At 48.7% G+C, this 13,417-nt stretch overlaps 1 protein-coding gene across 1 annotated transcript in view; it reads right to left on the reverse strand.

Moving 5' to 3' along the window:
• Window positions 1-13,417, reverse strand: part of LOC115476308 (RNA-binding protein Raly-like) — a 99,938-nt gene that overhangs the window by 17,813 nt on the left and 68,708 nt on the right. The window contains exon 4 of the mRNA XM_030212605.1: window positions 12,334-12,381. Coding sequence (XP_030068465.1) covers window positions 12,334-12,381 — 48 coding nt within the window. The remainder of the gene's footprint in view (window positions 1-12,333; window positions 12,382-13,417) is intronic.

The raw sequence follows: 13,417 nt of genomic DNA on the forward strand, positions 1-13,417 counted from the left end.
CAGCAGGCAAAACCCACCAACCAACGCTGGGCAAGCACACCGGCACCTGCAGGGACTGCAGGCACCGCCCAGCGAGCCGGAACACACGGACTGGAATCCCCCGGACTGGAGGACACTGGACTGCAATCCCCCGGACTGGAGGACACAGGACTGGAACACACACCGGACCGGAACACACTGGACTGGAGCACACTGGATTGGTCCGAACAGCTTCACCTGCACTTGGCCACTACCCCCCCCCCCCCAAGGGTTGAGCCCTTGGGTTCGAGTGGCCGGCAGGACTTACCGGATACCGGATGATACAGGGACCAGGACTGGAAACAGAAGTACTCCTAAATCCTAAACTGACCTAAGTGCTCCCAAGCCCTAAACCAGCAGAAGTGTTACTAAACAGGAGCTCCTAAGCCCCACTCAACAAAGGGACTTCCTAAGCCCTAAACTAACAGAGCAGGGAACTAAACACAAAGCTAACACAGGTGCTACTAAGCACCAAGCTACAATCAGTGCTCTACAACTCTAAACTAACTAAGGTGCTCCTATGCACCAAACAACCAGAAGATCTCCTAGCACTAAAAGGGAAGACGGGGGAGCCACAAGGAAAAAGCAGGGAAGCTAACACATAAGCCAAAAGTGCTTCCAAAGCACCAGACCCAACCGTGCTTCAAAAGCACCAAACAGAAACAGCAAAGACTGCAATGCTCCCAATAGCACAAACACCAGAAGTACTTTTAACAGCAAAATCTGTAGTGTTCCTAACAATACCAAACCCTGAAGAACTTCTAACAGCAACAGAGCTTCTAAAGCCCTACACAAGCAATGCTACCAAAACCAAGAGGGAAAAGCAGGGGAACCACAAGGGAAAAGCAGGAAAGCTAAACACACAGACGCCAGTGCACACTGCACTAACACTAACCTGGACCTTTAGCAAAAGCAAGCAGGGAAACTAGACACAAAGTCAGAAGTGCACACTGCACCACCCTACCTAAAGCAAACGGAACCGTTGCAAAGGCCCTGAAGGAAAGAACACCACTTCCTTATCAAGGCCCTCCCTGATGATGTCACACTCCCTAGACCCAGGCAGCACACTGAAACACAGAGAGCACACTGAAACCCATAGAGGCCCAACCCACACCAATGCAGCACCGTGAAGCACTTGAAGCCAGTACACCCAAAGAGAGGTAGAGCTAACTCAGTCCACACACACAGCTGTAGTAAAGTGAAATAATTAGAGTCATGCTGCTGGAAGCTGCCAGCATAGAGAGAGAGAGCTAGCTCAGAAAGGACAGGCAACAGAAGCAGAAGCCAACTAAGAAGCTGACCCCCAGGAAAAAGGTAAGTTTGAGAGAGGTTCTGACCACGATCATAACAATTTGGAGCCCAGGAAGCTAAATCCGGCCGTGTAGATGATTTTGTAGACTGTTTCTGCAGTTGGGGTCTGGATAGATTCCTGAAGGAAAAGTCCATTTGATCGTTATTAAATTTGGGGTTTTTGCCAGGTTCTTGGGGCCTGGATTGGCCGCTGTCGGAAACGGGAGTGCTGGGCTTGATGGACCTTGGGTCTTTTCCCAGCGTGGTGGTGCTTACGTTTGTAAGTGGAGAAGTAGGTAGCTTCTGGTTTCTGGGCTTGCATTTCTTGGGGATAGTTCGATTAGGTCTAGCATATATTCAGGAGACATTCCAAATAGTATTTTGTTGATGAGGGTGCTTATTTTGAAGAATAGTCTTGCCTTGATTGGCAGCCAGTGTAACATTACAAAAAGTAGTGGGGTTGCTTTTTCGTATTTTGATTTTTTAAATATCAGTCTTGCTGCCGTATTTTGGACAATTTGCAATTATTTTATTGTGTTTTCTTTGCATCCTTCATATGCTGCATTACAGTAGTCTAGTTTTGACAATATCATTGATTGTACTATTAGCCAGAATGATGTTCTAGGAAAGTAGTCCCTGATCCTTCTCAGTTTCCATAATGTTTTAAAGCACTGTGATGTAACTGCTGATACTTGTCTGTCCAGAGAGGTGTTTGTCAAGAATGATTCCTAGTATTTTTAGTTGTGTTCGTCTTGGTAGATTTGGTGATTGATTGTAAAGTTTTAGTGAGATATTGGCATCTGAGTGAAGTGTGTCAGCCTGCCAGCTCTCATCCCCTGGATTCTACCCAAATTTGGATGCAATTCTGAGATGCACAAACAACTAAATTGGGTAACGAGCCAATTAATGTTAGTAATTGGACAGAAACTAATTGGTACCACTTTGAATTTGCGTATGCATCTTGCAATGCATTATTCTATAAAACTTTGCATCCAAATCTAATAGTGCATAACCTAAAAGGGGGTGTGACCATTGGAGGGGCGTGGCCATGGGAGGGGTGTTCTGGAATTTGTGTGCAGTGCTATACTATACCGCAGATGTGCACCCAAATTGGGCACCAGGAATTACACCTGGTTTCAGCAGATGTAAATCGGGGTGTGGGAATAGGCGCTTAACCCAGAGCACCATTTATAGAATAGCATCGGGCACCAATTTTTTTTGGTGCCCAAATCTGGGTGCTGTTTACTGAATCTGGTCTTAGCCATGTCTTGGCCAATATTCAGCCAGGACCCACGTAAGTCCTGTGTTTATGTTCTTTCTCCTGTCTTTCCAAGAAATAAACATCCTCCCACTCCCCCAACAACTAATGACTCCCCCAGGCTTATCTGAACTTCCTGGTGGTCTAGCGGGGCAATGGGGCCAGAAGTGAACTGCACTTGCTCCTGCCCCTAGTGGCTGTCTGGTAGAAATGGCTGCTACAACCACTGCTGGAGGTCAGGGCAGCCATTTTGGGTCTGGAGCAAGTGGGGTTTGCTTCTACTCCTGTTGCCTCACTGGACCACCAGGGAGTTCAGTTAGGTCTGGGGGAGGGGGTCATTAGTTGTTGGGGGAGTGGGAGTGTTTATTTCTTGGAAAGGCAGGAGGAAGAACATAGACACATGACTTAAGTGGGTCCTGGCTGAATATTGGTGTGGGGTGAGAGGGAGTTCTTTAGTTGTCTGGGAGTTAGAGAGGGTGTTTTCTTGTTGAATGGGGGTGAAAGGGGCAATTGGGCCTTGCCAGAGGGTTGGGAGGACGTCAAACCAGGTGCCGGCACAGGCATAGCCAACCAAGTAAGGTTAGGACTGATTTTTATGCAGTCCTACACGTCTAGCTAGCTATGTAGGTGCAGGCACAGAATATTGCTGGCACCCACATAACTCTTGGCTCCTTCTCCTGTAATGCCCCTACCTGCCCATTTGGGACATGGCCAGTGAGTGCTGATATCCAGCAACACTGTCCAGTTAAGAATATTGATAGCTGAGTATCGGTGGCTGGGTGGGCATAAGTGATTTAAGCAGATAAGAGCCTCTCTTGCCTGTTTAATTCACTTTGAATATCGGCCCATTAATGTTTGTGTCTTTATGAAACTTTCATCAGGTGTTTGAATGATTCTGTAACTTGCACCTTTGATCTAAGACTTGTGAAAGGATTCTGAGCGCTGGTATGGATATATTTTGATTCCAACAGATCTTCCTTAACCTTGAAAAGTTGAAATGAGAATGAAACACCACTTTCCTTGATAATACAATATCTATCTATCTATCTATCTATCTATCTATCTATCTATCTATCTATCTATCTATCTATCTATCTATCTATCTATCTATCTATCTATCTATCTATCTATACCACCTGTGGCAGCTACAAAATCTCTCTCCATATATTGAAAAGATGAGTATGACCACAGTGGTCCACGCCATGATAACATCACAACTAGACTACTGTAATGCCATGAACATTGGTCAACCAAAAACAATTTGCTGCAATATAACTGACTGCATCACACCCTTCCTGCAAAAACTACACTGGCTACCAGTAATTTACAGGGCTAAATTTAAATCACTGTCTCACATTCAAGATCCTCAGACAAAATTTGCCGGAGTACTTAAAGAATAAGTTAGCCCTCTACATACCTTTGAGACTGCCAAATTGTGAAATGTGATGCTATGTCTAACTCGACACTACCTCTACTTCAAGAAGCAGGTGAAAGCCTGGCTCTTCTCCCAAGCCTTTATTACATGTGGTGACTGACCATAAACTACTAGCTCATTGCACACCATGTAACTTAACACCAGTTCCTCATATCTTATTCAACTGTACGTATAATTTGCTTTCAGTTTAGCCACCATACTTGTGTACCTACCTTGGTTGCTACCAAGGGCAGGGCACCCCTTCCTCTGAGAAAGGGGGTGCGCTGAGCAGTTGCGTGGCTGCTAGCTCTGCCGGTCCCCTGCCCCAGAACAGGAAGTTGACATCAGAGGGGGCAGGGAACTGGCAGAGTCAACAGCTGCATGACTGCTCAGCATGCCCCCTTGCTGCCTGTACTCAGGGCACACGGACCCCCCCATCTTATTCATTCTCTTTATATATGTGAACTGCACTTGCCCCTCAGGTACATAGCAAGATCTTTCATTGTATTGTATGAAAAGCATTAGCATCATATCTGTTATTTGAATATTCAAGTGTGTGTGTAAAACAAATATATTGTAAGTGGAGAAAGGGTTCTTCTGATGTAGAACAAGGGTATAGACCAGTGGCGTACCAAGGGGGGGGGGGGGGGCGCGGTGGGGGCGGTCCGCCCCGGGTGCACGCCGCTGGGGGGTGCCGCGGCGCACACCTGCACCGAGTTTGCTAAACTTCGTCGCTCGTTTGCTGCAGCTCCCTCTGCCCCAGAACAGGTTACTTCCTGTTCTGGGGCAGAGGGAGCTGCAGCGAAGTGAAGTTTAGCGAACTCGGAGCAGGCGCGTGCCGCAGCACCCCCCCCCAGCGGCGTGCACCCGGGGGGGATGTCATTTCGCCAGGGGGGGGGCGCATCGGCGCTCCGCCCCGGGTGCCATCCAGGCCAGGAACGTCACTGGTATAGACACAACTCTACAAATTTTAGCTCCTCTTTGTCCTCTGGATCCTTCTCATTTTGTGTAATTCAACAATGAAATGCTCACAATAGGATTATATAATCCAATAACGTAAATCAATATGGAAGTAACAATCCCTTTCTTCCCAGCAGTGGTGTAGCAAGGGTGGGGGGGGCGGGAGGGGCAGTCTGCCCCAGGTGTCAGCTCTGGGGGGGGGGGTGCTCCCTGCCAGCTCCCCCCCTCGGCGAATCGACACCCCCCCACCTTTAAAAAGAATATCGGGAGTCGCGCCTGCCCTGCACATACAAGAAATGTGGACCGTCGGCTCTTCCGTCGCTCTGTCTGTCCCACCCTCCGCTGACGCAACTTCCTATTTCCGCAAGGGCGGGACAGACAGAGCGAGGGAAGAGCCGACGGTCCACATTTCTTGTACATGCAGGGCAGGCGCGACTCCTGGTATTCTTTTTAAAGGTAGGGTGCGGGAGCTGGTCGTCGGGGGGGGGGGTGCAACGGCGAACCGCCCGCCCCGGGTGGCAGCCCCCCCTGCTACGCCACTGGTTCCCAGTGTCCTTGTGTTGCCCTTACAGTGCTTCTAACTTCACATATCAGAAAATATGTTACAATTCGTGTAGCATGTCAGTTGAAGAGGAAGGTGTGTGTAGTCGGAATTAAAAATAGATCATTTTGCTGCACAGTAAGGCGTAAACCAGTGTTTTTTGAGCTAGCTTACACTGAAGATGTGTCTAGCTGAAATTGGGTGGCGGAGCAGGTGGGGGGAAGAGGGGTTGGTGGTTGGGAGGCGAGGATAGTGGAGGGCAGACTTATACGGTCTGTGCCAGAGCCGGTGGTTGGGAGGCGGGGCTGGTGGTTGGGAGGCGGGAAATACTGCTGGGCAGACTTGTACGGTCTGTGCCCTGAAAAGGACAGGTACAAATTCAAGGTAAGGTATACACATATGAGTTTATCTTGGGCAGACTAGATGGACCATGCAGGTCTTTTTCTGCCGTCATCTACTATGTTACTATCTATTCCCGAGATACCACAATGGGAGAATTGCTGGCATCACTATTCTGTTAACCCCTAGAGTTTTTTTGGTAGGTTAGCAACCCTGTTTTTCAAGTTTCCTAGAGATACAAATGACTTTATAGCAAACATTTGCAAAAAATTATGTATGGAAAAAAAAAAAGAAATTACAGTTTGTGTCAACGTGTTTTCACAGGCTGGTTTTCAAAAAAAGGGGTTAAAAAAAAAAATCATAAATAATGAACTACTTCGCATGCTTTTGCATCACAACAGCTAGGAACATAAGAATTGCCATAATGGGTCAGACCAGATCCTCCATCTTGTCCAATATCCTATGTCCAACAGTGGCCAATCCAGGTGACAAATACCTAGTAGACGCCCAAAAATTAGCAAGATTCCACGCTATATACCTCCAGTAATTTTCCCAAGGTCTACTTGAAAACGGTTTATGGCCTTTTCTTCCAGGAATTTGTCCAAACCTTTTTTAAACACAGCTAGTCTAAGTACTTTTATCACATCCTCTGGAAATGAGTTTAACTATGCTTTGAGTGAAAAAAATATGTTCTTCCCTTTTGTTTTAAATGTAGGACTTTCTAGCTTATTTTCGAAAGAGATCGCCGGCCATCTTCCGACACAAATCGGGAGATAGCCGGTGATCTCCTGATCCCGGCCAAATCGGTATAATCGAAAGCCGATTTTGGCCGGCCCCAACTGCTTTTCGTTGCGGAGCCGGCCAACCTTCAATGGAGGGCACAAAAGGCGGGATGGGGTGGGGGGGAGTGGGTGGGATGGGATGGGGGCGTAGGCGTGGTTACAAGATAGCGGGCTTCACCCCATAATGGAAAAAAGATGGCCGGCTCAGACGAGCATTTCACCAGCTGCACTTGGTCCATTTATTTTTAGGTCCAAATCACAAAAAAGTGCCCCAATTGACCAGATGACCACCAGAGGGAAATGGGGATGACCTCCCCTTATTCCCCCAGTGGTCACCAACCCCCTCCCACCCAAATAAATTTAAAAAAAAAAGGTTTTTGCCAGCCTGTATGCCAGCCTGAAATGTCATACCCAGCTCCCTGACAGCAATATGCAGATCCTTGGAGCAGTATTTAGTGGGTGCAGTGCACTTCAGGCAGGTAGACCCAGGCCCATCTCCCCCTACCTGTTCAACTTGTGGTGGTTAATGTTGAGCCCTCCAAAAAACCCCAAAACCCACTGTACCCACATGTAGGTGTCCCCCTTCACCCCTTAGGGCTATGGTAATGGTGTAGAGTTGTGGGGAGTGGGTTTTGGGGGGGGGGGATTTGGGGGGCTCAGTACCCAAGGTAAGGGAGCTATGCACCTGGGAGCTGTTTTTATTTTTATTTTTTAATTTCTAGAAGTGCCCCCTGGCATGTGGTATCCTGGCATGTGAGGGGGGGCCAGTGCACTACAAATGCTGGCTCCTCCCACGACCAAATGCCTTCCGTTTCGCTGGGTTTGAGATGGCCGGGCCCGGTTTCCATTATGGCTGAAAACCAAAGCCAGCCATCTCCTCTTTCTAACCCCGGCGATCGATTTAGCCGGCCCCAACCGTATTTCGAAAATACAGTTGGCTCCTCCCCCTTGCGGAGCCGTCCCCGAAGATGGCCGGCGTCGTTCGATTATGCCCCTCTTTGTAACTTCACGGGGTTCCCCCCAATCTTTGTAATTTTTGAAAGCGCAAATAATTGATTAGCATTTACCTGTTCTACTCCATTCAGACTCTGTCATATCTTAGCTGTCTCTTCTTCAAAATGAATAGCCCTAGCTTACTACTACTACTTCTTAGCATTTCTATAGCGCTGCCAGGGTTACGCAGTGCTGTACTCTTTAGCATTTCCTCATAGGGAAGTTTTTCCATCCTTTTTATAATTTTTGGTCCATTCTCTAAACCTTTTCTAATTCCACTATATCTTTTTTTGAGATTCACTGACCAAAATTGCACAGTGACCAAATTGGAGCGATACAAAGGCATTATAACAGTCTCAGTTTTGTCCTCCTTTCCTTTCCTAATTTATTTATTTGTTACATTTATACCCCACATTTCCCCACCTATTTGCAGGCTCAATGTGGCTTACAAGGTATCAGATAACAAATACAAGGTTGTGTTATGGTCGCATGTAGAGGCGTTGTCCAGTACGATCATAGATTATCTTGTGTTGCTGGGTGTGGGGATTTATGTTGGATCAGTGGGATAAGCTTTTTTGAAGAGGAGGGTTTTCAGTGATTTCCTGAAGCTTAGGTGGTCATGTATTGTTTTCACTGCATTCGGGAGTCCATTCCATAGTTGTGCGCTTATGTAGTAGAAGCTGGATGCGTGAGTTGTTTTGCATTTTATAATTGCTAACATTCTATTTGCTTTCTTAGCCGCCGCCGCACACTCAGTGGACGGTTTAATCGTATCATCAATGATGACATCTAGATCCTTTGTGACTCCTAATGCGTAACCTTGCATCATGTCGCTATGGTTTGGGTTCCTCTTTCCTACATGCATCACTTTGCACTTTGCTCACATTAACCACCCCGATTCTATATATGGCGCTCAAAATTGTGCGTGTAAATTTAGGGCCCTGTTTACTAAGCTGCATTGTAGGCACGCTAATGTTTTTAGCACACGCTAAAAATTAGCGTGGGCTAATGCTACAGAGGGGCATAATCGAACGGCGGCAGCCATCTATATGGCCGGCACCGCAAACAGTGGTCCCGAACCGTATTATCGGAAAAGTTGGCCGGCCATCTTTCGTTTTGATAATACGATTGGGGCCGGCCAAATGTCAGAGATGGCTGGGTTTGAGATGGCTGGCATCGGTTTTCGTCGATAATGGAAACCGATGCCGGCCATCTCAAACCTGGCCAAATCTAAGGCATTTGGTCGTGGGAGGGGCCAGCATTTGTAGTGCACTGGTCCCCCTGACATGCCAGGACACCAACCGGGCACCCTATGGCTCCTCCCATGACCAAATGGCTTCGATTTGGCCGGGTTTGAGATGGCCGCCATTAGTTTCCATTATCGGCAAAATCCAATGGTGGCGATCTCTAATGCCGGGCCAAATGTTGAGATTTGGCCGGCCCCGACCGTATTATCGAAACAAAAGATGGCCGGCTATCTTGTTTTGATAATGCGGTCGGGTGTGCCGTTTTACGGGGCCGGCCATATAGATGGCCAGCCCCGTTCGATTATGCCCCTCCAAGTGTCTTCAGCAAATTTGATCACCTTACTCATTATTCTTCATAATTTGAGACCTTTTCCATATCAAAATGTACAAAACACCAGTGGTATATCACATAAACAAAACTTTAAATGGTTTTCATATAAGCACCACTTCACTGAAAACATTTTGCAGTGTATTATACTGTCCTCTGGTTGACACCTATTGCTTCAGGGAATAGAAAATCAAATCTATTCAGCACAGTGGCGTAGCCGCAGGTGGGTCTGGGTGGGCCAGAGCCCACCCACTTAGGGCTCAAGCCAGGGGTGTGCTGGTAAATTTTTAACAACAGGCTCTTTCTCCGGACGTAGCCAGCTCTGCAGTTGGGCCAGGGTTGGCCGGGTGGAGGGAGGGGGGGGGGCAACACTTGCCTCTCTCTCCTCCCTCCCTCCCTCCCTTCGTGCGGGGACGCTAGGCATACCTTTGCTGGCAGCCAATAAATGGACTGCCACCACTCCCAACGTCTTGCTCTGAGCAGCATGCTGAATCTTCTCACACATGCTCGAGAAGTCCCAGCCTGCTGCTCAGAGCTGGAAACAAGGAGCTGGGAGCAGCAGCAGTCTATTTACTTGGCTCGCAGGGCTCAGCATCCCCACCAGCAAAGTAAAAGAGAATTCAGCAGGGGGCCCAAGCCCACATTTTGGGAGCCAGTTATTAAAGTAGCCATGGAGGGCCCTACTTTAACAACCGGCTCCCAAAATTCTTAAAAACGTAACAACCGGCTCTTGCGAGCCTGTGAGAGCCTGCTCCAGCACACCACTGGCTCAAGCCCACCCAACAGTGGCACACCCTTAGCAGTAGCTGGTGGGGATCCCAAGTTCTACCAGCTGAAGACCTCCCTCTGTTGGGGCCAAAAATGCTGCTCTCCACTTCAGCAGTCTGAACTTCCTAAGCTGCGCATGCTCAGTTTTCAGTGCATTCCTGCTGCACACTGCTGAGGTGGACAGCAGCATTTTCCTGCCAGCTTAGATTTTTTTTTAAGATAAAGGGGGTGGGGGGTGGTGGAGGACACTTGGTGCCCACCCACTTCTTGTCTAGGCCCATCCAAAATCCACTATCTGGCTACGCCCCTGATTCAGCAATGTCTGAATCCAGTCCATGGAAGACAAGAGATCAAAGTATGCATGCTTTGCCCCGTGTCTGTTCCTTTGGTTTTGGTCAAACTAGAGCAGTGTATCTGTACCCTGTCCTGGGGGAAGCTCATCCAGTTAGATTTTCAGGATACTATCAGTGAATATGCATGAGCTAGATTTGAATGCGTTGCTTCCATTGTATGCCAACTTCCTGTTTCCATGAAGGCAGGAAGTGGCTGCAGGAAGGTCCTTGGGGCAAGCTGAGGAAACCTGCTAACATTGCAGGTGCTGCCTGTAACACAGGTGTGTTTAAAAAATGGCTGGGTATGCGGGTCACACAGACTTGGGATTCTTATCTGAGGGTGTTGAGTCCCAGACGACGCAGTCTGCTTCTTAACATGATATAGCATGATGCTCCAGAGTGACTTCTTGGGCTTCCTCAAGTGCACACAGCTCAGTTTATAGTCATCCCCGGGAGGGGGTGGGGGTCCTCTTGGACTATCAGAGTACAAGTCCAAGGGGTTGGGGGCAGGGGCGTATCTGGACTCCGGCGGTAGGGGGGGCCAGAGCCAGAGGGAGGGGGCACATTTTAGCCCCCCCCCGCCGCCGAGCCCCCACCGCCACCAATGACTCTCTCTACCCCCCTCCCGCAGCCAACCCTCCCCCGCTGCCATTCTTACTTTTGCTGGCGGGGGACCCCAACCCCCCGCCAGCCGAGGTCTGCTTCCACCTGCCGCTGCCGTAAAAACTTCTTCTTCAGCCGGCGGGGGACCCCAAACCCCCGCCAGCCGCCCCGCGGTGTTTGAAATTCATCTTCGGCCTCCGTGGCCGTGCTGCTGTGATAGGCGCTGTTGAAATCCACTTCGGAGTCTGACGTCGCAGCACGTACAACGTACAACGACGTCAGACTCCGAAGTGGATTTCAACAGCGCCTATCACAGCAGCACGGCCACGGAGGCCGAAGATGAATTTTAAACACCGCGGGGCGGCTGGCGGGGGTTTGGGGTCCCCCGCCGGCTGAAGAAGAAGTTTTTACAGCAGCGGCAGGTGGAAGCAGACCTCGGCTGGCGGGGGTTGGGGTCCCCTGCCAGCAAAAGTAAGAACGGCAGCGGGGGAGGGTTGATGGCGGTAGGGGGGTCCAGGGCAAAATCTGCGGGGGCCCAGGCCCCTGAGGCCCCACGCAGATACGCCCCTGGTTGGGGGGAAGGGGAAGGGGGAGGGGGAAAATTGGGGGGGGGGGGATTTTTTGATGACAACATATACTTTTGTACTCTTTTGCATGCTCTGATAATTGAAGCTATGTTTACTCAAATCTTGCTTGTATTTATGTTAATTGTCATAAAAAATGGCTGGGGGGGGGGGGTGGAAGAGGGAAGGGAAAGAAAGAATTGCTGGACTGCTGGGGAGGGGGGTACACAGTTGACTGAAGATTAATTTTTTTTTTACTTGTGAGATTAATTATGGTTAAAAAATATAATTGTCGAACATCCCTAGTTTACCTTAACTTGGAAGTTCAAATAACATGGATATGATGCTTCAAGCCACCCGTAAACGCCAGTAATATTAAGCAAGCTAAATATTAACAGCTACAGTCCTCTGAATCTCTCTCTAATTCTCTTGAGCTGTTGCCCTTGAATAAAACCCACTGAATCTCTCCTGTCAGAATATAAGGAACCCAACATTAGCCAACTGCTTCAGCCAGTCAGGTCAACAAGTCCGGAACCGGACACAGAAGCCAGTTCTGAAAACCGGCTAGAGCAGCATGGAAATCTTCATCTTTCTAGCTGACCATGAAGATTTCCCTGCCCACTGTCTGGACGTTCTGACTAACTGACGTTTAGCCCAGTTCAGCCCTTCATTTGTTTTTCCATAGAATAAAGATGGAGTCGCAGAAGCTATCTGGCTCATGACTAAATCAGCCGAATGGTTACCGCTGCCCACTGAACACAGCTTTATATGATAAAGAAGGGATGTTGGGATCAGGAATTTCTTTGGTGTTTACTTGTTTTTCACTGTCGCTTTGCATGAACAACTAGCGCCTCCCACAGGCAAACATATATAGTGCTTGAACCCCTTCATGCTTACCTATCATAGAAATCATCTCTGTAGTAATCATAATCAAAGTCGTAGCCACTGTAAAGACAGGAAAGACCAAATTATAGATAGCGTTGTATCAGTTTTTGGACTGAATTAGGGTAAACAAGCAAGTTACAAAGGGGAAACCTTTGCATTGAACTCCAAATTCTGCAGCTAGCTTTTGGGGGCTCTGCTTCCTTCAGTAGTTCAAGTGAGGAGACAACATGGTTAGACTGGGCGTAAGTCCTGGAAAATCAGATTACATGAGATTTGCTGGGATATGTTAGGAAGCTATAAGGCAGATATCTATCCAATATGACTCCATTTTATTATTATTATTTATAGCATTTGTACCCCACCTTATCCCACCTTTTTGCAGGCTTAATGTGGCTTACAGAGTGTTATAATGATCTAGTCATTACATGATCTTAAATACAGTCGATTATAAGCTGAAGGTAGATGAGGATTTAGATGGAAAGGTGTTAGGTAAGGTCCATTTTAATGACTGAAAAGTCACATGACCCGAAATGACAATGAAAACAAAATAGCAGGTCTCCCTTCCTTCTTCCCCACTTCCTCCTCCTCCCCTTAACTAAGGCAGGCAGCACAGGGCTTGTGGGTACTGCATGGGTTTCTGGTCTATCAGGAAGTCTATGAAGGGGCTGTAAAGGTTCAGTGGCTTACAGGACCCAGGCTGACTGCCATTACTGGGCACAGGTCAAGGGGCAACACCAGAGGGATGGGAAGTGGCAGTGGCGTAGCAAGGGGGGGGATGGGAGGGGCGGTCCGCCCCGGGTGTCAGCTCAGGGGGGGGGGGGTGCTCCCTGCCAGCTCCCCCCCCTCGGCGAATCAACACCCCCCCCCCCCGACCAGCTCCTGCACCCTACCTTTAAAAAGAATATCGGGAGGTGAGGCGTAGCGCCTCGCGCCTGCCCTGCACATAAAAGAAATGTGGACCGTCGGGTCTTCCCTCGCTCTGTCTGTCCCGCCCTCCGCTGACGCAACTTCCTATTTCCGCAAGGGCGGGACAGACAGCGTGAGGGAAGGCCCGATGACGATCCTTGCTTCTTTTACTTGCAGGCGCGAGGTGCTG

This window comes from Microcaecilia unicolor, chromosome 8 (genome assembly GCF_901765095.1).
Source record: "Microcaecilia unicolor chromosome 8, aMicUni1.1, whole genome shotgun sequence".
NCBI lineage: Eukaryota > Metazoa > Chordata > Amphibia > Gymnophiona > Siphonopidae > Microcaecilia > Microcaecilia unicolor.